At 46.9% G+C, this 24,208-nt stretch overlaps 1 protein-coding gene across 8 annotated transcripts in view; it reads left to right on the forward strand.

The window, feature by feature from the left end:
* The window catches only part of TRIO (trio Rho guanine nucleotide exchange factor), a 376,190-nt gene that overhangs the window by 272,515 nt on the left and 79,467 nt on the right, over positions 1 to 24,208 (forward strand). For 7 of the 8 annotated variants that reach the window (XM_057540126.1, XM_057540127.1, XM_057540124.1 and 4 more), the window contains exons 27-33: positions 57 to 146; positions 2,011 to 2,103; positions 4,182 to 4,293; positions 5,993 to 6,183; positions 8,103 to 8,204; positions 12,041 to 12,183; positions 12,799 to 12,898. In XM_057540126.1, coding sequence (XP_057396109.1) covers positions 57 to 146; positions 2,011 to 2,103; positions 4,182 to 4,293; positions 5,993 to 6,183; positions 8,103 to 8,204; positions 12,041 to 12,183; positions 12,799 to 12,898 — 831 coding nt within the window. Of the gene's footprint in view, positions 1 to 56; positions 147 to 2,010; positions 2,104 to 4,181; positions 4,294 to 5,992; positions 6,184 to 8,102; positions 8,205 to 12,040; positions 12,184 to 12,798; positions 12,899 to 13,391; positions 23,455 to 24,208 lie in introns of those variants that run through there. The other variant, XM_057540130.1, reaches the window with a different exon arrangement.

The following is a 24,208-nucleotide window of genomic DNA, read 5'->3' on the forward strand; positions in this document are numbered from 1 at the left end:
AATTTGATTTATTGTCATTTGAAAGAGATGGTCTAATTTTCTTTTTGTTTATATAGGCAGACAAGTTTCAGATGTATGTCACATATTGCAAAAATAAGCCTGATTCTACTCAGCTGATATTAGAGCATGCAGGATCCTACTTTGATGTAAGTAATAGATTAAAGAAGCTGTGATATTTTCTAAGTTGCATTTCGTGTACATAAAATGCAGCATGACTCATAACTTTCACCTAATGGATGGCATGATACCATTTTTTTTTAAATGTATGTCTATTATTTTTTTAATTTTTATTTATTTATTTATTTTATTTTTAGCTGTGTTGGGTCTTCGTTTCTGTGCGAGGGCTTTCTCTAGTTGCGGCAAGCGGGGGCCACTCTTCATCGCGGTGCGCAGGCCTTTCACTGTCGCGGCCTCTCTTGTTGTGGGGCACAGGCTCCAGACGCGCAGGTTCAGTAATTGTGGCTCACGGGCCTAGTTGCTCTGCGGCATGTGGGATCCTCCCAGACCAGGGCTCGAACCCGTGTCCCCTGCATTGGCAGGCAGATTCTCAACCACTGCGCCACCAGGGAAGCCCCGGCATGATACCATTTTTATCTGTCACATTTATAATGGGATATTCTTATATTCTGTTTTTAAAAGATGCTTCTCAAATACTGCAAGCTGTATATCTGTAAAAAATTCAGATTTTAATATATACATGTGTATATATGTCATTACTTACAATTTATATATAATCATTAATTTTTTCCATGTAATATCATGTAAAAAGTATGAGTATAAACTATTAAATTAAGCTTCTTTTCCCCTCTATAAAAAAAATAACTTTGAATCTTTTTCGATCATTTATTTTTCCCATTTCAATTTCATGATGTTATTAACTTCCAGAAGTGGCCTATCAGTAAAATTTTACAAATAGCACTCTAACAGCTCAGACCATGGGGAGGTTCATTAATTATACTCTCACTGGTGTAAACATAGTTCATCTTTCTTGGGACCGCGTTGCAGGGAGGTTATTTAGTACGAAAGGTGATGGAGCCTCGTGATATAATATATAGAGTGATTTGGGGGTTTCCAGAACAGAGTCAAATGTGTGCCAAATAAATTCTGATTAAAAGACAAGGTACTTTCGAATTTTATGCATAATTTGGCGCGTGAGGCCACGAGGGTATCAGACTTGTTTCCGTCTTTACGTTTGTACATGGCCGAGTGTGGTCATCTTGCTCTTCTCCGAAAGTCTGGGAAATTAGGATACATTTTAGCTCCTGTCTTTTGAGGTGGAGCCCTGCCTGTAGATGCCCCTATTTTCGTTGCCGTTCTCATGACCGGTAGTTACACATCACTGCCTGGGTGCGTATGAAGCCTGCTCCCAGCCCAGGGAGGCCTTTTCTTTCCGGCATTTCACACGACCCTGGGTCTTGGCCGTTACGTGGAGCTCAACACTGGGATCCGTGCAGTTGGGATTATCGAAGGCCTCATTGAGCGTATGGCACGTGTGCTGTTTGGAATCACAAGTCATAAAAAAAACCCATGCCCTAAGGAGGGTGCCAAGAGCTAAGATGCTGCAACTACAGTAGGTTGGTGTGAAAATGAGAGCAAGCAGGAGAGAGGACTTCCTTACAGTGAGGACGACGGGAGCCTCCAGTAGGGAGGGTTGCGATGTGGTCTGTGACGAGGGTGCGCACGTGGCCGAAGCTTCAGGAGCCGCACTGGGAGGGTCTGACTGCCGGGCGGGCGCGGTGATGCCGGCACCAGGAGTGGTTGGCTTCCCTGCTTGACCTCTGCACGTGAAGGCCTGTAATACAGGGGAAGTGCTGTGTCTTTAGTATTCAAAGTGATGACCGAGACTTGTTATTTTTACGTTGAGCTTATTAAAAGAAGCAATAGTGATTTCTACTTTAGAAAAAGTGGTTTGTGTGTATTCATCATGGGGATAAATGAATGTAAATTTTTAGTTCCTGTTATCTGACTTACACAGTGGTGTGTGTGTGTGTATGCTTTTTTTTAATTCAGGAGATACAACAGCGGCACGGATTAGCCAATTCCATCTCTTCCTACCTTATTAAACCTGTTCAGCGAATAACAAAGTATCAGCTCCTTTTAAAAGTATGTATGAAGCCTCTTCAACCTGAAAAATTTTATGCACTGTGCATTATCATTTTGACATTGTTTTATGTATGTAAAGTACCCCGAGTTTTTGAAATAACACCTAGCAAATTAATGTTATTTTATAACTCATTGCCATTTATTGCCCCGACCGATTTGTCAGTGCATCTGGTAAATAATAGTATGTTTCTTGATTACGCACCTGAACTTTGTTGACTGACCCTAGTCCCTAACATAAAATGAGAAAGGAAGGAAAAATTGTCAGTCCTGGATGATTTAGTACCATTGTTCCCAGTATGACTTGTATCAGACTGACTTCTGCTGTTTCTTGGTTATGAATGATTATAGTTAAAATCACACTTGTAAAAATCAGATAATGATTAGTTCTGACAATAGAATGGTGAAGAAAACTTAGAATTTGTGATAAGAGTTGTTACAGAATTCATTATATATAATTGACGCACATTTTCTTGACTACAAGAAAAATAATTTACAAATTCTATCTCATGGTGTTTACCCCACCGTTTCCTTGGCTGGTGAATGTTATTAAACATTAGAACGTACCCACATCCATTCATCCCAGTAAGAACATTGCATGAACCCAACTAAGTCCTCAGTTCAGTCCTAACACAGCAATAGGAGATGATCATGTAATTTTTCTAGATATAAAAGAAATACAGAAGATGAAGTTATGAATGCCTGAAACCCTTATTTTTACCCTTTTTGTTAATACAAAAAAATCTAGAAACAGTAAAAAGTGGGTACATTCTTTTGTGAAGGGATACCATTATGGCATTCTTATATTGGAAAAGCTCTCCTGCACTTCGGTATCAGAACCCCATTAAGTGATTTTATGACCACCACGGCAGAAATATGTGGTTGCTATAAACATGAAATAAAAGTCAGGAGGCTAAGTTGTTTATATTCACGTTTGCCCTTTGCTTTCTAATTCTGCAAAGGCAATTTACCTCTTAGTGTCCTCAGGATTGATGGGTTCTGTTTTTAGCACGTGATTCTAGTAAAGATCTCTTCCTCGGTGACCTCACATCTAGTCTTTCACTGTTAAACCTCTGCTTTAATTTATAAAACCTGACTTTATTCTGCCCAGGGGTTCTTCAAGAGAGCAGTCATGAGCTATGCTGGCTCCCCAACGAGGAGGGTTTTCTGACAGTGAAGTTAGTCTCAGCACATTGCAGTTTTAAGGCACTTTTTGCCAAGCTGCTCAGAATAATAGGTGCACATCATCTGGCCATGAGAAGAGGGGCCTGTCAGGCAGCTGCATTGCCCGAAACCATCTAGGGTATGGCCAAAGCTGACTGCAGGGCCACGTCCCTCTTGTTGAGCACCAGGACACAGAAAGCTGTTGTTACTGTTACTGCCTGATAAAAATCATATATGCGCTGGTGAGAAAATATCTTGGAGCCCACCAGAATGTGAATCTGTTGTCCTGCTGTCGCTCATCTAATGACAGGTGTTCCCCTACACAGATCTGAAATGTAATTATGCCCGGGGAGGCGTGCTGCAATCACTAGAGCTTTCTGAATGTCCCAGCACAGAGAAGAAGCGTTTCCCTGTAGGTAACTGTGCAGCGATGCTGTTCCCACTGTGAGACAGGGCAGCTCCAGGGCAGAGGGGACGTCGTGTTCGCGGCACCAGAGGGCTCAGAATCATGCTGGGATCCTGTGCAAGCAGAGCAGTGCTAATTGGACTCTGGCTTGACCTTCGGATGTAACCACTAGCTGACTGTGCTTTGCTACACTGATTAACTATTTTATTTGTCATTTTTGAGGCTCGGTAGTTGACGAGTACACTAACTTCGTTTTAATCTCTGACTGCATCTGGTTTCCTCTGAACTGAAGAAACGTCCTGATTTGAGCAGGACAAACCCTTGCATCCATTGGATTAAGAGGCAGTTCAGGTTTATCATTCGTTCTCTATGCGAATCCCTGCCCAACTGACCACAGTCTGTTTTTATCTTGAAAGTCATGGATTTTCACAAACTCTTTCATTTCTGCAAAGACCTCCGTAGCAGAGCATTTTGCTCTCTTGGGCTCATTCACGGTGTTGGTTTCCCACAGGAGCTGCTCACGTGCTGCGAGGAGGGGAAGGGGGAGATTAAGGACGGCCTGGAGGTGATGCTCAGCGTGCCAAAGCGGGCCAACGACGCCATGCACCTGAGCATGCTGGAAGGTACGTCCCCCCGCCTCCCGCCTCCCACCGGCACCACGTGATCAACCCCCCCCCCCCCCAGCATCCTGTGCCTCTGTGTTTAGTTAGCAGTCATCAGTGCAGGTGCAGGTGCCTTCTTTGTTCAATCATTGGTCTCGTTGCTTCCCTTAAGGAGTACATGACATGCTTCGACCTCATCACAAGCCTGTCCTTGTCCCCTCACTGGAGAGCAGCCGCCCCACACTCTGAACCCCGGGAGCACCTTGTGTCACTTGCCTTCAGCTACCTGGTCTCTGTGTTAGAAGGACAGGTGGAAGGATAGGTAGATCCATCCCCCAAGACTGTAAAATCGCTAACAGCGCTCGAATCTTCCCCGTCTCTGCATCCACTGCATCACTTGCCAGAGCCTTGAACCAGGCAGGTTCCACATCACTGCCCGTGCAGCCAAACAGCGCGTGGAACGTGGCAAAAAGAGAGTCAGATAAACACGCCTAAAAATGACCATCGCCTGTATAATTTCCATGAATGCTTCTGTTTAAGAAAGCTATTTCTGTGTTACAGCTCAACTCTCATTATCAGGTTACACAGAGTTATTTTAAGAAGTAATCCTGCCCCAAACGCTTTAGCCAGCCTGTGTGGTCACCACTGGTCACATTGAACGGTTTCCCAGTTAGGGCAGAGGTGCTGCTATTTGTTAGTTACAGAGACCCCCCCAAATCAGAGGCCAGCCCGGAGCGCCTTTTCCCTTCTGATGTAAAATCCCGAGCTGGTGGGCAGCCCTCAGGGCGTCACCAGGGACTCGGGCTCTGTCCAGCTGGTCTCTCTCCACTCCTTGGACGTTTTGCTGGTTGGCCAGCTGCAGGGTGTGTCAAGGCCACGTTAGCCTTCCATCTAGCAGGATGTGGGGAAAGAGCGGGGAGGGGACAACTCGAAGGGCAGAAGCCGGAAGTTGTGCCCGAGTCTCCCCGCGAGGCCCGGGCGTAGGTGAGCGTGCGTGTGGCTGCTCCTGGCCGCGGGGGGCGCTGGGAAATGTAGTGCTGGCTTGAGCGGCCGCGGAGGGGCTTCTGCTCGTCGAGGAGGGGGCCCTTGGAGGCTGGCACATGGCTGGCAGCCCCTGCCCGGGTGTCGGCCACTTAAGGAAGAGACAGCCGCGGTGAATGGCAGCCAGTGACCAGAGCGCGACGGACGCGCTGGAAGAGCTTCGTGTCCAGAGGAGAGAAAACCCCCCAAGGAAGGGGACGTCTCCCAGAAGGAAGGCCAGACCAGGGCCTTGAAGGAAGGCTGGGACTTCAGCAGAATGTCCGGGGAGGATGTTCCAGGCTGAGGGAGCAGAGGGTCGAGACGCAGCTGGAAGTTGGTGGCGGGGGTGGGGGGGGGGTGGTCAGTGAGCGCTTCTGGACGGAGCAGGCTTGTGTGCCGGAGCGCTGTGAGTGACGCTGCGGGCCGGGCCGAAAGCAGATCTCAGGGGTGAGGAGGTGGGGCCCACAGAATGAGGCTGCGTTTGTTTTGAACACGGGAAAATATATGCAAAGTTGTATTTGAGGAATAATGATCCTCTGTCAGTGCCGGGGAGGCTGGAGCCAGAGGCCCAGATGGGAAACTTTAATCGGAGACGTAACCGATGGGCGTTTTGCAAATGTTTAAGTAGCCATGATGCTACTACTGCATCATTTTTCATTTTCTTTCGAATTGACCGTGCCTCCTTTTTTTCGTGTTCTAGGGTTTGATGAAAACATTGAGTCTCAGGGAGAACTCATCCTGCAGGAATCCTTCCAAGTGTGGGACCCAAAAACCTTAATTCGAAAGGGTCGAGAACGGCACCTCTTCCTTTTTGAAATGTCCTTAGTGTTTAGTAAAGAAGTGAAAGATTCCAGTGGCAGAAGCAAGTACCTTTATAAAAGCAAATTGTTTGTAAGTATAGGCCTTCAGAATTGTAAGTTTAAAGGTGACACAGTTGCAGCTTCTTGTGATCAGAGAAAAATTACTGTGTGTGGCCTTCAGTTTTACCTCCCAAACTCCTAAAGTGTGACTGTGAAGCAGCTTCTTCAGTGAAATTCTGACAGCCTTGAGTCCACTAGAGGGCGCTTGTGAGTTTGAGTGTCCCTAGACTTAGGAAACTTGCTTTTTCTAAATTCCGTAGAATCCAACTGCAGGGTAAGAAGACACTTTGTAAGTGAACTTAAATTATTTCCCTCCTGTGTGCCTTAACTAGCTTTATAAATAAATCAATCATGTTAGACTATGATTAAGTAAGGTCTCGTATCATTATAATTAATATTTCATTCACCGACATTGGAATTTATTGAAGCAGCCTACTGGGTGGCTCACTGTGAGCTCTTAATGATGAAGTTTGATGTTTTCATTAAAAATACAGTTATGAAAAACAGCAGCAGAATACCATTATTAGAGAAAATGTATGTTATAAGCAGAAATCGTTTTAAAGATACACAGCCCCACCTGCCTAGAAACAGCCTCCCTTGAGCGCTTGGTAGATAGAGTGATGCATCTGAATTCTTCTTTAACTTGTCGGCGAACTTCCGGGCAAGAGAAACACACCTGGTGCTCTTTTCCACGGCTAGCAGCCCCACACGAGTATCTATAAACCACAGGTCAACGCTCCAAAAAGTCTCGGGCGGGTGTCATCCTCGCCTTCCTTTCGTGGGCGATATCTCAGAGGGCTTTCAACACAAAATTGCTGGGCAGGGGGAGGAAAAAAATCACAATCAGAGAATAGAAAATGCGGTAGAATTTGGTTTCTTCACAAGATATGGCAGATCTCTTATAAATATTGGTAGATGTTTGGACTTTGGATAACTTATACATTGTACGTTTTTATGATATCCACGTATTAATCAAATTCCCAAAGTAATAGAATACTACCAAGTGTAGAAATCATCTTAATAATAATCTGGAGTTTGCAAGTTCAAGCTAATGATAGGCATACCATTTTCTTTGGCTTGTTTCCTGTTTGAGATTGTCTTTTGGATCACAGCCCACCTTACATCATTTTAGATCATATTGTAACTGGAAAGAAAACATGAAGCATTGCTGGCTAATAATTTCACTAGCTGGCCTTAATCAGTCCCTAGGGACCAAGCTAGTCTGTTTTAGAAGCTGATACATCTTCACTTAATTTATCTTTTAAAAGTTAAGGTTCCCTCAGAGGCCACAATTATGAATCACTTCCTTTGCTGGAAGGGAGAGAATGCATTGGGGTGAACCTGATTGCGGGGGAGGCTGAAGATGTTGACCTTCATCTACACTCTTCCGTGTTCTGCATCTCCTGCAAATGCATGTATTATAGAGAGAAAGTTTGTCTCTTAGCCCTTAACATGATTGGCGAAATATTAAACATTAATGCTATTGATAAACACATTGGAAACGAACTGCGTTTTAAAATATCATTTAGCTTCTTCTGTGAAGCTAGTTCGTTAATGAAGGTGCATGGTAGCAGCTCTTTTGCAACTAGGACAGACTCATTGTTTATAAGGTTGAAAATAGTCAACTCTTGATTTTCCAGATAATAGGAAATAGGACTTTCTAGATAATTTGGTTTTCTTCTTCTGGATTTGCTTGTTGACCTACATCAGGATTTCCAGTGGAGGTGCTCAGAGGAAGCGAAAGAGATGAAGCCAACCATGTGTAGCCTAAGAACAAAATTTCCTCATTTTAACTAAAGTGAGGTCTAAGGAGTATGTATCAGTGTGAACAAACTGTGTCATTACAACCTAGCGTGAGCACAAGTCACCAAAAACGGTTTCCTTTGTCTCTGTTCTATATCCTGCCAGAATTTTACTGTTGCCTAATTATGTAATTGTCTTTTTATTCAGACCTCAGAGTTGGGTGTCACAGAACACGTTGAAGGAGATCCTTGCAAATTTGCACTGTGGGTGGGGAGGACGCCAACTTCAGATAATAAAATTGTCCTTAAGGTACGTCCATCCGAAGCTTGGGAATGTGCTTTGTGAGAAGATAACCATGTCTGTGAGTGCTTTGTCCTGTTGTTGAACCATATTGGTTTTCATGTCCTTTTATTGTTCCCTTTGTGTTATGTAGAGATTGGTGATTACCACAAAAAGAACAGTAAGTAGAATAAATTCAGTTTGGTATTCTAGTGGTGAAATAACTCGAGCTAAATTTTTGCTTGCCTACAAAAGGTCACTTGGAGAAAGGTCTTTCTAAACTTCTCCATTCTTCCAGTCTTGCAAAGAATTGGGTGATTCCATAAGAGATGCAAGAAGTTGAGGTACAGGAGGAGGGAGATATGGACCAGTAGCTCCCATTGTACACTTGACCTCTGGCTTCCAAAGGAAAATAGGCACCTGATGAGTCTGTGAGGGCCTTTGACAGTTTCAAGGCTGAACTTGCCAGGAGTCTTCATGGGGTCCTAGACTCTTTTTGGCTTTCCAGTTCGGAGGCAGAGAAAAAAGGGGGGTCGGTCATGGTCAGGTATAGGGTTTGGTAATGTTATCATTTAAAGTGTTCAGAAACACTAAGGGTGCTTTGGAGTATGTAGTCTTTGAGGGAGGAATATATCTTTGAATATTTAATTTGAATGCTGTTTTGAGTACACTAACCTCTCCTAGGAAAGTTGGAGGGCTCTAAGGGTGTCTTGTGGACTTCCCTCCTCCTGTGTTTGAGAAAATGCAGATGGAACTGTCTTTCTGAGCTATCTGGAAAGACCATAAGCGACTTCAGATGTAGCTGAAGATTTGTAGAATATTGGGAGACGAGCCAAAAGCTTAATGGGCCTCTGGTGTGTGGACTTGCATGTCAGCAATTTTGTCCCTTACATTCCTTTTGAATCTCTCTACGGTATTTCCAGCAACTGTGAGTTATTTAACAGTACGGCGCTCTTGTAGAGCCTGTACTTTAGTGACCGCTGACTGGAAGCCATTGTGTCCCTAAGGTCTTTATTCACATGGAAATGATGGATTGTTTTGCAATGAATATATGACTACCAACCCAGTGTATTCTCATCAGTACTGGCGTAAAGCCCTATAAAATATAAATTGCACTGATAGCTCGATATTAGATAGCTGAACTTTTCTAAGGGATAAAGTTTTGAAGTATACTCAAGACCTTAAAACTTCCAACTTATGAGTATTTATCCAGATTAGCTGCAGTGACACATGCCAAAGGGTACATCTGAGAAATAGTGCCAGATATTTTAGCCAGATATGGACTACTTTCATTTAGGACATAATAAAATACTCATGATGCAATTGAAGAATCAGATTTCCTTGCAGGGTTTACCAAATGAAAGTTTTCTAGGGAATTTGGGGTAATATTTTTCTGACTTCTAATGAGAGGCTAAAGGAAATGATGTCCTTATTAATTTTAGAGACTGCTTAGTGGTGGTGGTGGTGGTGTTGATGGCGTAGATGGTGGTGGAGGTGGAGGTGGTGGATATTTTAGCAGTGGCGATGGTAGTTATGGTGTAGATGGTGGTAGAGATGGTGAGGGTGTAGATGGTGGTGGAGGTGGTGGTGATGGTGATTTTAGCAGTGGCGATGGTGGTTATGGTGTAGATGATGGTGAGGGTGTAGATGGTGGTAGAGATGGTGAGGGTGTAGATGGTGGTGGAGGTGGTGGTGATGGTGATTTTAGCAGTGGCGATGGTGGTTATGGTGTAGATGATGGTGAGGGTGTAGATGGTGGTAGAGATGGTGAGGGTGGAGGTGGAGGTGGTGGATATTTTAACAGTGGTGATGGTGGTTATGGTGTAGATGGTGGTGAGGGTATAGATGGTGGTAGAGATGGTGAGGATGTAGATGGTGGTAGAGATGGTGAGGATGTAGATGGTGGTGGAGATGGTGAAGGTGGAGATGGTGGTGGAGATGGTGAGGGTGGAGATGGTGAGGGTGGAGGTGGAGGTGGTGAATATTTTAGCAGTGGCGATGGTGGTTATGGTGTAGATGGTGGTGAGGGTATAGACAGTGGCAGAGATGGCAGTGGTGTAGATGGTGTAGACAGTGGTGGTGGTAGAGGTGGTGACAGTAATGGTGGTAATGACAGTGATGGTGATGGCCTAGTACTTGTAGAACAAAACTGTGACCTTTTTTTACTTTTATAGTCTGGAAAGGAGAATTTTATTTCTAAATCCTTTCTTGAACAGATTGAGACTACTGAGAGTATGAAACAAATTATTCCCTTCTCTTAGCCAAGTGGGGCCTTTGCTTAGTACTCTAGCTGGGATACCTTTCTTTTACTGTTTCTGAAAAATTGGTGCCTTTTTTCCTTGTTTAATTTCTTTAAGGTTAGGAGAATTGCTCTCCATAAATGTAATGATCAGTTTGCTCTACTTAAATTATGAGAATTTTCTTTATTTCTGAACATGGTACAGATCTCCAAACTTTGCCAAATGTCCTTTCTTTGTTTGTCCTTCCCTTTGTTTAACGTCCCAAACATTTGTATCAGGCATTTAAATTCCAATAGTTCTGTGTTGTTCACAGTTTTCCACCCTGAGACGCTTAGTTCATGCACAGCCTCCCCTGTTCCCTAGTCACCCTGCCTCCTACCCCAGGAGAAATCGGTTTTACTGCTTTCCAGGCATCAGATCTGGGGAGAGGAGCAGGAGGCCCCTTTTATCCTTCACTTATTTCTCTGTTACTACCTCTCATTAACTTTGAAGACACATTCTCCAGTGAAAACATTTTATTTAGAAAGAGAGTTCTCAATTTTAATTTCCTTTCCCCAGCATGGGCTTTGACTTTGTATTTTCAAAAACAAGGTCCACCATGAGAAAATGCTGGGTTCCCCTCCCTGCGTGATCTCATCCATAATCCCACTGACGATTGTTTTAATCATTCACAGGGAATTATGCTTATATCATAGGAGGTTGATGTTTTCCGTAAGGAAATTAAAAACTGTTACTAAGGCCCAGAACATGTAAAAAGGAAAAAAAAAAAAAAAAACACCTCCTTTGAGGCATAGTGAAAGAAAAAAATCTGGAAAAAGTGATTCCATATGTGTTCATTCAACCGATGCTTGTTGAGTATCTACGATGTGTCCTTTCCAGAGAACCTTTCTCCAGTGTTGCGGTGGAGTTGAGGGAAATCCACCATATGTAACTGGCAGTAGGCTACTCTGGTTTGTCCCCGTGGTCTAACCGGAGGTGGATACAGGCAGAGGTTGGGGGGGTGGGCTGGGGTGTCCACCCGCCGGGAATCCCGGCTTCTTCACCTGCTGGCAGTGTGGCCTGAGGCACATTTCCAGTGTGTCCACGCTACAGGTCCTCAGTTATAACAGGAGGATTAGGGAGGCCCCGACTGCATAGCGTGCAAGTGGGGATGGGGAGCGGACGCAGGTGGGGAAACGGTGCAGCTGCACCTGTTGATCGTGAGTCCAAGGGGGCGAGGTGGCAAGGTCTGGGGCACTGGTTCAGGCTCTTGCCGATGCTCCGCGGGCCACTGGCCACTTGTCTGCCTAAAGGACCTCAAGACACTTGGGTTTGGGGGTGGCTGTGTTTTCATATTTACCCAGAGCTGCTTAACAGGTCTTAGGGCTGGAGAATGATTGATTACTAGAATATTCAGAGATGTGGAATAACATGAACGCTATAGAATAAAAACGGTCTTGATGACAAGATGTTCAAAATTAGAGTCATTTATTTGGTGGGAAATTAAACACAGGAGCTGGTTGCTTTTCTGCTGAAAAGTTATTTTTTAAATGGGCAATTCCAGGAATGCGGGGACCTGAGTGTGGTTAGTGCAGGTTCTGGAAAAGGCCCCTTCTGTATCCTGATTGATTCTAACACTTTGTCAAGGCCTCCAGTATAGAAAACAAGCAGGACTGGATCAAGCACATCCGGGAGGTGATCCAGGAAAGGACCATTCACCTGAAAGGCGCCCTGAAGGAGCCCATTCACATCCCCAAAACAGCTCCGGCAACGAGACAGAAGGGGAGGAGGTCAGTGCCTGGGGATTTTTTTTGTAAGTTTGCTTTTATTGAAGGAAAGGAACAAGGCAATGTTAACATACTATTTTTCAAAAATCATTTTTCTCAAATATTTTTGAGAAATATTGAGGAGTAATTTTTTAAAGAATACCATTTATATATAACATCATTCTTAGTAATGAAATTCCTTTGTCAAGACAACAGCCTCCTTCAGCTTAAAGTAAATGCAAGTCTATATACAAATCCCTAATTCTTTTCCTTTTCCACCCCAAGTGTTAATCTGTGCTCATGTGTAAGTCGTGCATGTGACCTTGGACAAGTTAGGTGGCATCTAGACGTTTTTGCTTCTCATTTCTAAAATGGCGGTGACCCTATCACCTGGATTTTATTACTGTGAGAACTCAGTGCAGTGGTCGATGTTAGACTCTCAGCCCAGGGCCCAGCAAAAAGCCTGTTCTCAGTGAAGAGTCATCTATCGTCATTAATACCGTGGTGTAATACCGTAATCACAGAGACCGATTTGCACCTCTTTAAACAAATCTGTTCTTCCTCCAATGGCTGATAGCCCATCTTTACCATTCTTGAAAAGCAAATCCAGCCATGTCAGGGCTTTCTCTGTGTCTCCAGGGATGGAGAGGATGTGGACAGCCAAGGAGATGGCAGCAGCCAGCCTGATACGATTTCAATCGCGTCCCGGACATCTCAGAACACGCTGGACAGCGATAAGGTGAGCCTGAGCTGGCCCGCTCTTTGGGGCGGTGCACGTGGCCGGTCTCCGGTCGGTCGATAGATGGCAGTTTGTCATCAGCATTTCAGACAGCTGCCATGGCTTAAAAGAGGTGCCCGGACATGGTACCAGGAGCAAAGATCTGCAGTGTCAGGGCTGGCAGACTTGAACCCCGAAGATTCAGGAAAAAATCACTCGCCCTTCCCAGTGCCGTTACATGGTTTTCTATGCGCATGTTCTAAGGCAGTGTGTTTAAGCTTTTTTATTTTATATTAAGCAGGAGACCCTATTATTTTAAATTAAATCTTACACAGAGCCCTGGTGTGTGAAAGCGGGGTGCTCTGATCGAAGCCGGGGCGGCGGCATCTGCGGGTGGGCCCTGAGGCGCCCGTGGACTAACCGCCAGGAGGGAGGGTCTGATTGGCAGCAGAGAAGTCTGTGGTTTACCTTCTGCAGCAGCGGCCTAGAGCGTCCTGTGGTTCTGTCTTGATAGAATCCACAAACCTACGAAATAAACTGCTGGGAGAAGTTGGAACCCTGGGCTTACGTGATGCACAGGTGACCAGAGTCCCCTGTACAAGCCGGTGGAGGCATTGATGTCCGCAGTCCGCAGTTCCTACTGAGATGAGCCCCTCTTCTGTTCTTTTTCTGGAAGGCTAGACCAAGCTCTTAAAGCAAGTTTTTGACAGCAAGTAGGGGTTTCATTGAAGTTGCCATTGGTCCAGAATTCCTGGGTTTCTCAGTGCCTGGCACGGTTGGACTTCCCCGCGAGAGGCCTTAGTCCCGAGGGGATGGAGAGGTCTGCCTTTGCACGGTGTCTCCGCAGCCACTCGCTGTCCTGACCTCCCGTCACTGGAGACGGCCGCTGTCACAGGAGGGGGCCCAGTCGCGGGGTTTGCTTCAGGCGGCAAGTCTGGGTCCCAGGCTTCGGTCTTTTCTCACTTGCTTTTGCAGGATTCACGGTGTTGAATGTTGTTTCCAGGACAGAAGTAAGTAGGTTTAAAAATACTGGTTTCCTACACTGATTTCATTTTCAGAATCCTTCTAATTTGAGTAATTAGCTCTTTCTCAACCTCCTTTTTGACTTCACTCAATAATAAGTCCTACAACTTACAATGCTTAGAGTAACAGTACTGCAGAACAAAAACAATGTCTCGTTTGATTTTGTTCGGAGCTCAGTGTATTACGTTCAGCAAATATTTCTCGCCAGTAGTAATAATGAGGAATAAGATAAATGACATGTTCAGTCATCTGGTCCCTAATAGCCTCTTTCCCCGAGGCACCCCCCCCCCATAGTCATTCAGTGAAGAAAATAAAGTTTGAACTTGGAAACATTTCATTAGAGTAATCCCAATTATTTTCTTTTAAAAAAGTAGTAATTGAGGTGACTGGGTTATCTTAATAGTTACACAAGACTTCCACCTGAAGGAAAAGTCCACAGTAATCGTGGCTCCCACCAAGGGGACCAATTCACAGCCTCGCCGAGGCTGAGCATTGCCGCCCCAGCTGGAGGTCCACCGAGCCCCAAACTCACAGTCTTACCCGATGTCCTCCCATGGATCTGGTCTGGGTTTACCTGAGTTTAAAAGTTTATTTAAAAAACAGGTTATTTGAATGAAATTGCCAGAGAAAAATAAATGTAAAAAGTTCTGTCTTTTGGAAGGGGTGTTAAGATTTTTCTAGTGGTTGGCCCAAGAAGAAAGGGTGGCTTTGCTTCTTGGGTGGCTTATGTATAAGTGGGTGGTGGTGGGAGTCTGGAAACGCCCCGTGCATCTGAGAAGGGGCTCCGGGCTCTCCAGCCCCCGGCTCTGAGATGGGCTGCCTGGTGTCGGGTTGTGCCTCTGGCCCACAGAGAACCGTGTGCTAGTGCCCCCGGGCGCCCTGTCCCCTGACACTGGGGGCTGGCAGCTGCGGGGCGCCGACTGGGACTCACAGGAGGTTTGCCCCAGAGAGAGGGCTCTGCCCTGGAGTTAGGAAGAGGCAACTAGTTCTACTTCGAATCTATTATAGCAAAATAGGCTTATGTGAACTTGGATTTGAGTCTGTACAACTCCTGTAGAAAAATAAGGCATTATCCTAGGAACTGTTGCTTTTAAGACGACACATTGTGTACCCAGTGAGAGAGAAGGGATACATCACTAACAACAGTATAGGTTTGAGGAAATTAATCATTTTACACTGGGAATCTACTGGGGTATTAGAATTATTAAAGAACTGCCTCTTAAATATTTTATCTGTGAAGGTAACTCACCAGTTTCTGTTTACCTCATCTCATACCTTACCACCGAACTTCATTCCATAGCTCAGAAATCCCACCAGGGCCCCTTCTGCAGGTGCCGCCTTGCCTGTGCTCCCGGGTGAAGCTGTGATAGCAGCCTGTCACTCAGCCGCTCTCAGCCTACCTGATGTTCTCATGACTCTTAACCATCTCGCGTAGTGACATGCCAAAACTGTTTTCTTAAGTGGATGTGGCATGTATTTAATACCCCTCGTTGAGGCCATAGGTCCTTAATAGTAAGTACACAAAAAGGATGAAATGCCTTCCTAAGTCCGTAGAACTGCAACGGGTTGTCTTCTTCCGTTCTTGTGTTCTGTATTTGGGAGGAAAATAAGCAGCGTGTGAGACTTAATATGAATAAGTCAGAATGTGGAGTTTGGAGGGGCCATACCCATGAGGCCTTGTACAAAAGAAGGCCCATGTTTGCGACCACACATATGCCTACACATGTCTGTTCTCTGCTTTGGGGAGGTTTTCTTGTAGCCATCTCCTTTTCTGTGCTTCTCTGGTAGAACATTTCAGGGTCAGTAGATGATTCAGGAGAATACATTTAAGAAACTGCATCCTTTATGGAGTCAGTTTGTAAAATGCACTGTTCCTCTGAACTAGGCTTAACCAGAAAACCCTGTTATCTCTGATGGCAGTAACTTTTCATATGTCCCAAGGTTCTTCCCACCCTACATATTTCAAGTTTAAATAGCCTCTGATGAGATGGGCAGATAGATCTGGCAAGGGAAATTACTTAACCATATTCTGCCTGTTTGACTTAATTTGTGATGTCTGTTATGAGTTAGTTGTTATCATGGAGTTTGGTTCCATTTCAGAATCTGGGTGGGGGGGTGTTTTCGGCTTGGCCTCGTGGAGAACTCTTGAGGAAAAGTTGTCTGCCCAGGGCTGTAGTAACTCTCAGATGAGGCACAGGGTTTTAGAAGAGTCGGTTAAGGAGGGGCCTGGAGACACCCTCTCTCCAGGGACACCGTTAGCAGATACAGACCACAGGCCCCCCGAGCACCTTTCCTTCTTCGAAAAGGTCGGTTTTAAAATCTGCCATCTCTTTGTTCCAGATGTAAGTGTAGCACTGATTCTTGCCCATATTAATGGTGCTTGTGCTGATAAAGTCATCTCATGAAAACATAATTTGGGTTCCAAAGAAATCAAATGCTTGCCAGATTCTTGTCTCATTTGTCCTGAGCTTGTCTCCCTGATGTTGGGAGGGGACACCTCCAGGTCACTGCGGGGACGAGGGAGGCCAGGTGACCCTCGCAGGGCCACCCAGAATAGAGAGCGGAAGCCAGAAACGGAATGTGGATCTAATTACCTGGCGGGGTCTAGACCCTGTTATTTCACACTAGAGCTGAGGAGGAGCTAAATATTTTGGCGTATTAAAGAAGCATTTTTAATATTTTTTCCTTCTGTATGCATTATTAGTATGTGGTTTGCTTCATATAACAAAAATTTATATTATAAGGAAAATAGAAAGTATGCGAATCAAATACAGGCTACTACTATAGAATAAACCATCTTGAGGTCAGGATGAAAAAAATAACCAAGGCCAGACAGGGCAGGCTGTGGAAAAGCGGCCCAAGCCAGCAGGGGGCCAGGTGTGAGCCTTCTTTAGGTCTGAAGCCGTGCCGTGCTTATTTGTAATGAACGAGAAATTCAGTCGAGACTGATACTTGGCACGAATTGCCCCTAAGCTTGTGATGTGAGTATATGAATTCACACATTTAAAAAAAATAAATGGTTTCAGCTACTTTTCATGAAGTATATATAGCACTTGTTGGGGATATGAAATTTATGTAGTTTAAAAAGTCAATAAACCTCTGTGAAGTGGCAGTCTGCACCGTAGGAACTTGAATGGATTTACATAAATTGCAGCGCTGAGGTAGTATATAAAGTAATTAATGCCAATACGTTTTAAAATGAGGCTGGATTCAAGTTTTGGAGAAAGGAAGCCTGCATTCAGCCTACTTAGGAAGTGCCTCACGCTTGCATTCAGCCCCTGTTCCTCACATACCTGGCCCTGTGTGCCACCCGCCTAAGCTCACACTCCCCTCTGCCTGCACCTGCCAGAAGCAGGAGGGAGCCTTGGCTCCAGGAGCTGCCCAGCCTGCTGCCCTTGCCAGGGTGTCCCAGAGCCTCGTGTAGGTTTGCCCGTGTGGGCGTGAAGTTGAGTCGCTTCGTTCAGAAGCCTTTCTGGGGACAGCACATGGTTTTAATCCCGGGACGTCAGTTACGGGTCCCGACTCTGCCCAGAGGGTAACAGAGTCGAGTAAGCAAAGTGTTTAGCGTCCAACAGCAGATGGTTAAGAGCAAGGAGGTGCTCCCCAGCCAGGCCTCTGAGCTCTGCTTCTCAGCAACCGCTCCGTGCCTCAGTTTCCTCTTCTGTAACAGGGGACAGTACGACTCCCCACTCTAGGGCTGTGAGCATTAAAAATGTGCGTTTGGAACAGTGCCTTACACGCCCTGAGCACTGCCTAGATATCGACTGTCACTGTGTCTTCATTTCAGAAACTGCCTCCTTCTCCCTCACTCATTACTGGCTGTTGCCAGCCGCCGTACATCGGCCTCTTAGCGCTCTTGACTGCAGTGCATTTAGAAGCTAATTTTGTTCATTAGGAGCTAGAAGCTGTGCTAAGGGTAAATTGCTCAGACTCAGTTCCTGAACTTGCACGTCCTGGGGGCTCAACAGCAGAATACTGATCGCGTGTTGAATGGGCAGCCTCTGAAGAAGCGGGAGACTCTTGCTGGAAACGTTTTCCCAGCCACTCCCCTGTGATCCTGCCGCATCAGCCGTAGGATGAGTCCATGCTCTGCACGAGGTTGGTTCGTGCCTTCGCAGGTGCAAGGGCATCAACGCCTGTGCAGCCCAGGACAGGTGCTGCTCCACGGGAACAAGCAGAGAGAGCCCTCCCCACCGGCAGCCTGGCGAGGCTAGCTCCTGGCATTGGTTCCCTCTGTCTTTCTAAGTGACTGTGGCTTTTCGTAGTTTTTAACAAGTTTCTTAAGTGCTCTCATAAAGCCACAGAATGAATGCAGTCTTTGCCGACTTTAGTTCCTCAATCAGAAACACAAAATCCCCCACGCTAGAGCAGAGAGCCTCAGTTCTAAGAAAAGGCAGATTTTTCAAAACTACAACTTCAGGTATAACTGTTAACAAAAGTGTTTCTAAAAATAGCGGTGCATCGAGAAGTGCTTTTCCATGTAAATTTTACAGTCCTGGTCAAAGTCACTGTTGACAATGACGGCCCATCTTTGATTCAGACTCGAGGCTGGTGGTTTATTCTGGTGGTTCTTCCTTTGGGTGAGGGACCCAGTCGGCCGGTCACCTGGCTGTCATACCTTAGATTTTCAGGGGAAAAAAAAGAGGCCTTTCAAATGGACTTTTCTGGATAAGGGCTGCTTACTCAGGAAACACAGCAAACAGGCTCCTTTGGGCTCAGTTGTCCCAAGAGGGGTCTTGCTTTCCAGGACCTGTGATTGAAAGTAGTACAGGTGGGGTCCAGCGGACTGCTTCCCAAGCCTCATTCATTTTTCCGCTTTTCAGCCAACGAAGCGTTTCATTCATGCCCCGCGGCTCAGCCCTCGGCGCCTCTCGTTCTAAAATGTTCAGAGTGAGGGCAAGTGTGGCATTGGTTCAGGCCAGCTTCTGCTGAGCCTGGAGGCCTGGTACCTCGGCGCTGACCTCTCTCTGATCTGCCTGGCTTTTTACACTTAAAGTTTGCCTTTTCAAATATATCTCTTAAATTTAGCTTCTTGATGTCTAACTTTTCGTTGCACCTCATGTGTATCACAGTCAAGGAAGGCTTCCAAGGGATATTTTCACGTGTCAAAACCAGCGTGTGATCACATTAGCAAAGAGTAAAGGATTAACCTCCCTGAATATTATACTCAGTATTTTTTTTCTGGGTAAAAATGTTGGGTAGGGTAAGCTGCTGCTTTTGAAAAAGTTTTTTCTCACAGATTTTTTTTTTCTTTTCTTTTTTTCTGTTTCCTTTTGTTTCGTTCTTTTCTTCTTTTTCTTGGGGGAAGGGTGGTGAGAAACAACATTTTTGCCATCTTAACCATTTTTCAGTTCTGACAGATTTCTTTTTGCACCCCAATCTGTGAGAGATTCACAGTGGTCCTCTTGGAAACCCAGCAGCAGATTTTGTGACAGCTTCTCCTGTGAACTTGGCCTTGGGTTTGGGGTGAGCAAGGGGCCTGATGGTCCCGTGGTTAGGACGGCCGCTGAGAAGCCCAAGCCTCCGGCCTCCGCAAAGTTGCCCAGGGAGAAGCTGGGGTAACACGTTTCCTTGGGGAATTGTTCTGGCTGCCGGTGGCAGCCTTTCTCTTGTAACCACGGAGCTGGTAATTAACGGAGCTCTACTTTCTAGTCCCCTGTAACCGAGGAACCACTCTTTGGTCTGCTCTGTGTGAAGCCTGCACAAAACCGCAAGGCCCTTTTGTGAGGTTTCTAGTGCCTGCACCGTGCTGGGCTGTAGGATGTGACTGTGGGTTGGTACACTCTGTTCCATAGGGGAAGGTGGCTTTTAGTAGAATGCTTCCCCCTCTTCTTTTGAAGCGCTCTCGGAAAGTTGGTCAGACACCCACCTGCAATTGATCTTAGCTTCTCGAAGCAGATTCATTTACAGAGAGGACTACACCATCCGCGTGTCAGTCGTAAAGAGCCCCTGTTCCTCTGGCGGAGCCCGCCCCAGAACTCACCTGTGAGCCAGTCATTCAAATCAGGTGTTTGCTGTTGTCTCTCAAGAACTGTACGTTCTTGTAAAGTAGACATGCCTCATTGCAGAGCTCCAGGGAGGGGATGCCAGAGCCCGAGCAGTGGGTGAGAAGCGCCCAGCCACGGCCCTGCTTCAGTTACTGTCTTTAACTGGGTTCCGGCAAAGCAAAACAATATACCGTGGTTTCTCCAGAAAATGTAAAAAGTAAAGTTCTGTCCTGTGTGACGGTTTTTGAAGGTTCACGTGCCTGCGACCAGGTGAGTATTTCATTCTTTTGGGTGAAACACAGCAGCTTGTTCATTTGCAGTCATCGAGGGAACTCAGGCAAAGGGGCCCTGGTTTGGTTCTGCTAATTGTCTGTGCTTCGACGTCCCGGGAGTCCCCCGGCAGCCCTTCCGGAGGGACATGGCTGGCCTCGGAGGAGGTACTTCATTATAGCACCCATGGTCCGTGCTCCAATTAAGGCCATTTTACTGTCATGCTTTTTAGTCGCCACATTTAATTCTTTTAAGGTGGAAAGCAGAAAGATTGGGAAAAAAAATATCTTCTGATGAGAATGTCACAAGAGTTCATGTGAGTCATGGAAATTGAGATTTTCATAAATTGCAATCCTAAACCAAATGCTTGTGGTAGGGAGCCCGTGATACGAGTCCATAAAATATATAGATGTGAAAAAGATAATGTGAAAACTTTCACAAGATACGATTGGAAAGGAAAAGTGAATTTTTAAACTAGATAATGGAATGGTAACACTTTCAACATAGTGATGAAATTGTGTCACTAGGGGTAGAAGTGTCACTGTCAATAGATAAGGATAACCCAAACTTTTTCTAATTAGGAGTTTAATTCTACGTAAAAGGCTGTAATGACTTGCATTGATACTCCAAAATAGTTATTTTAAGTCTTTTATACAAAAAAAAAAAAAAGTCTTTTTAATTAACAAGCCTGGTTTTAAAGACAAGCTTTGGAATAAGTTTAAAATATTCAAATGCGAACATTGAGGCAGAAATCCATGGGTTGTCTCCTCTCTGGACTAGAAAACGCCCATTTAATCCTCCCCTTATAGATTTGTGCAGGAGATTCTCATGGGAAAAGTCAGTTTATTCTTAGGGGTAGAGCCAAGAAGATATGGTTTTTTTAATGATAATTCTAGCACTGTTTGAAGACATTCTTCTGGTACTAGATTTTGTTACTAACTCTCTAAAGGCTTTGGAAAAGAATTTTGACTCAGTATGCGATTCTTTGTCAGAACAGGCTTGATTTTCATTTCTCAGGCTCTGTCAAGTGCACAGATGTTTCCAATAGTTCTGATTACTCTGTGAGGGGCTGAACACTCAGCGCCAGAAAGCAAGTCTAGCTTCATTCCTCTTGGCAGCCGCTTTCTCCCTTCCCACCCTTCCCCCACCCACAGAACACACCGCGTGGCTTTGAGCAGTCTGAAAAGTTCCTACAGCGGGAGAAGGAGACCAGCAGAGGCTGGTGATGAGGGAGCACGTCTGAAGCGGAGCTTCCCGGGGCCGGGGGTGGTGACACGCGGGGACCACGTGCGCAAGCGGGCCCAGCAGACGGGCTGGGCCGAGGGAAGGCTCCGTAGGGGGTGCAGGCCTGAGGGGCCTCGGCAGGCTGGGCTCCCCACGGGGCTTGTTCATGGGTCACGCTTTCCCCGGGATGGGAAACATTCCTCCTTTTCGTTACAGGGATTAACCACTTCCATAACGTGGGGTTTTACGAGGAAGATTCTTCTCCGGGCTGGGCCTCTGCTGTTAACCTTTTAGCATTAGCATCTTCGACTGTTTACAGAGAAATATGTGAGATATGTGAGATTCAGCATAGTAACATTTAGAAGGGGGTTAGTCACTTGGGGAAAATGTCCTTTGTGACCCAGCAAAGACAATTCCTTTTGTCGATATTTATGCTTCATTTTGGAAGAGTTTTGTTTTGTTTTGCTTTCTGTGGTTGTCAAGTGGACATGTGTTTCTTATTCTAAACATCTGAACTTTCTCTGGAAAGACCAGGAGGGCAGTGGAGAGCATGGAGCATGACAGAGGGCCGGCAGGCAGCCGAGGACACTGCAGGGCTGCGAGCCCGGGTAGGAGTCAGTTCTCTGCCGGGGGTGGGGCTGGGCGGCCTCTCTGGAACAGGATGTTTCCCGGCAGCGGGCCCGGCCGCCCCTTCCTCCTGCACATCGCAGCTCAGCCCAGCGACCGTCTTCTCTTCTTCTGTGGTCTCCGTGCTGATGCCCAAAGCGGGGACAGGAAACACACAGGCAGAGTTCACTCCCGAAGTCACAGAGGAAGAGCCCATGTTTTGTTTTGGTTTTCAAGCAGCTCATTTTTACAGCAAACCTATCTTACCTTTTTCACTTCAGCAAATGTGTGACCGCTTGCTGGGTACAAAGCACCGCCCGAGGCAGCTTTGGGAGAAGCCTGCAGCTAGCTTCCTCTTACAAGCTGTGCGCCGGCCCTTGGCACTTGGGGGCTCACACACTGGGCATGGGAAGGTCGCAGAAGAATGACACAAACCTGCTTTCTGGTGCCGGGGACAGACACACACACACACAACCCAAAGCCTGGCTGGTGTCAGACTTGAGACGTAATTTGTTTAAGGACAGAGTGGTAAGGACGGTAGACAGGAGCAGCTTCTCAGAGGGATTTGACGGGGGCTGAGACGAGACCAACTGGGGAGGTGGGGGCTCCAAGCAGAAGGGATCATGGGCACAGGGCGTGCAGGACCCACCTCAGAAGGAGGACATGGCCCCTCTGGGCCGTGAAGCACGGGAGAAGCAGCCGAGCCTGCCCCGGGAGGCGGGCTAGGACCTGGTTACGGGAACTTTGCGTCTTATACTAAGGAATGTGTGTCTAAGGTTCTTGCATAGGAGGATGGCATGTGTGAACATTTTAAGAAGGTAACTCTGGCAGCGGTGTTCAGGTGGTTTGGAAGGAAAGCCTGGATCGGGCAGGGCACTCAGGAGACCAGTGCAGAAATCCAAATGAAGTGATTGGTGTGGGCGTGCTGAGGAAGGGAGGAGTCAGAAACACATTCTAGAGTCCCTTTGACCGCGTTTCGGGGGTGCAAAGGAGTGCGGTTGACTGTGATACCGTTACCCAAAAGGCAACGCTGGAAGAGAAACAGATGTGAGGGCGAGTAATGAGTCACGTCCCAGACTCACTGCTTTGAAGGGCTGGGGAAGCAGCAGGCCCGGGTGCCTGCTTGGAAGCGCCCAGCACGGAGGGTATGGTGTGCAGCCTGAGCCTGGGGCTGCCCGGATTGGAGGGGCAGAGGGGGTGGGCCTAAGACGGGGAGCTGGTCACAAGATCCTCCTGTGGGAGGGGTGATAATGAGCATCCCTGTGAGCTGTCCCCAGCGAGTGTACAGTCTAAGGGAAGATGAACGGCAAGCAGTCACGAGAAGGCCCCGCACCTGTTTTCCGAGCAGGATCATGGCGTTGATGCTCTTCACAGAGTTCCTGGGTGTGCTTCAAAGGGCCGAGACTTAGAAGAGTTCGGACAGAAGATGGGAGTGAGCGGAGAGGAGAGGAGAGGAGAGAGGAGGGAAGGAGGGCGTGAGCGGAGCGGAGAGAGGAGGGAAGGAGGGCGTGAGCGGAGAGGAGAGGAGAGAGGAGGGAAGGAGGGCGTGAGCGGAGAGGAGAGAGGAGGGGAGGAGGGCGTGAGCGGAGAGGAGAGAGGAGGGAAGGAGGGCGTGAGCGGAGAGGAGAGGAGAGAGGAGGGAAGGAGGGCGTGAGCGGAGCGGAGAGAGGAGGGAAGGAGGGCGTGAGCGGAGAGGAGAGGAGAGAGGAGGGAAGGAGGGCGTGAGCGGAGAGGAGAGGAGAGAGGAGGGGAGGAGGGCGTGAGCGGAGAGGAGAGGAGAGAGGAGGGGAGGAGGGCAAGACCCTTCAGGCCAGAGGCCACGTGGCACATGAGGGGTCAGCCGGTGCCCATGCAGCGTGTGGAGGGACGTGTTGAGGCTTGGGGCGGGGAGGGAGCCCGGGAGGAGCTGGGGTGGGTGGCAGAGGGTTGGGAGGGTCGTGCTAGGGAGTGTCCTGGGGGCTGGCGAGGGCTCTCGAAGGCTTTCGGAGAGAGAAGGGCGTGCTCCGCCCGTGTTTCCGGATACCAGGCTCTCTGCTCTGCGGCTGCTTCTGCCGATCCGGGGGGGCACAGGCGCTGAGGAGCCCGCAGTGCCCCGGCCACACCACTCTCGCCAGGCCGGAGCTGGCCTCCGTCTGATTTTATCACCGTATTTCGCAACAATCCCCCAAAAGGCCTACAAGCAGAGTTCTTACTAGTTTGCCCTAAGTTTAAAAATGAGTAT

This window comes from Balaenoptera acutorostrata, chromosome 2 (genome assembly GCF_949987535.1).
Source record: "Balaenoptera acutorostrata chromosome 2, mBalAcu1.1, whole genome shotgun sequence".
In the NCBI taxonomy this organism is placed as follows: Eukaryota; Metazoa; Chordata; class Mammalia; order Artiodactyla; family Balaenopteridae; genus Balaenoptera; species Balaenoptera acutorostrata.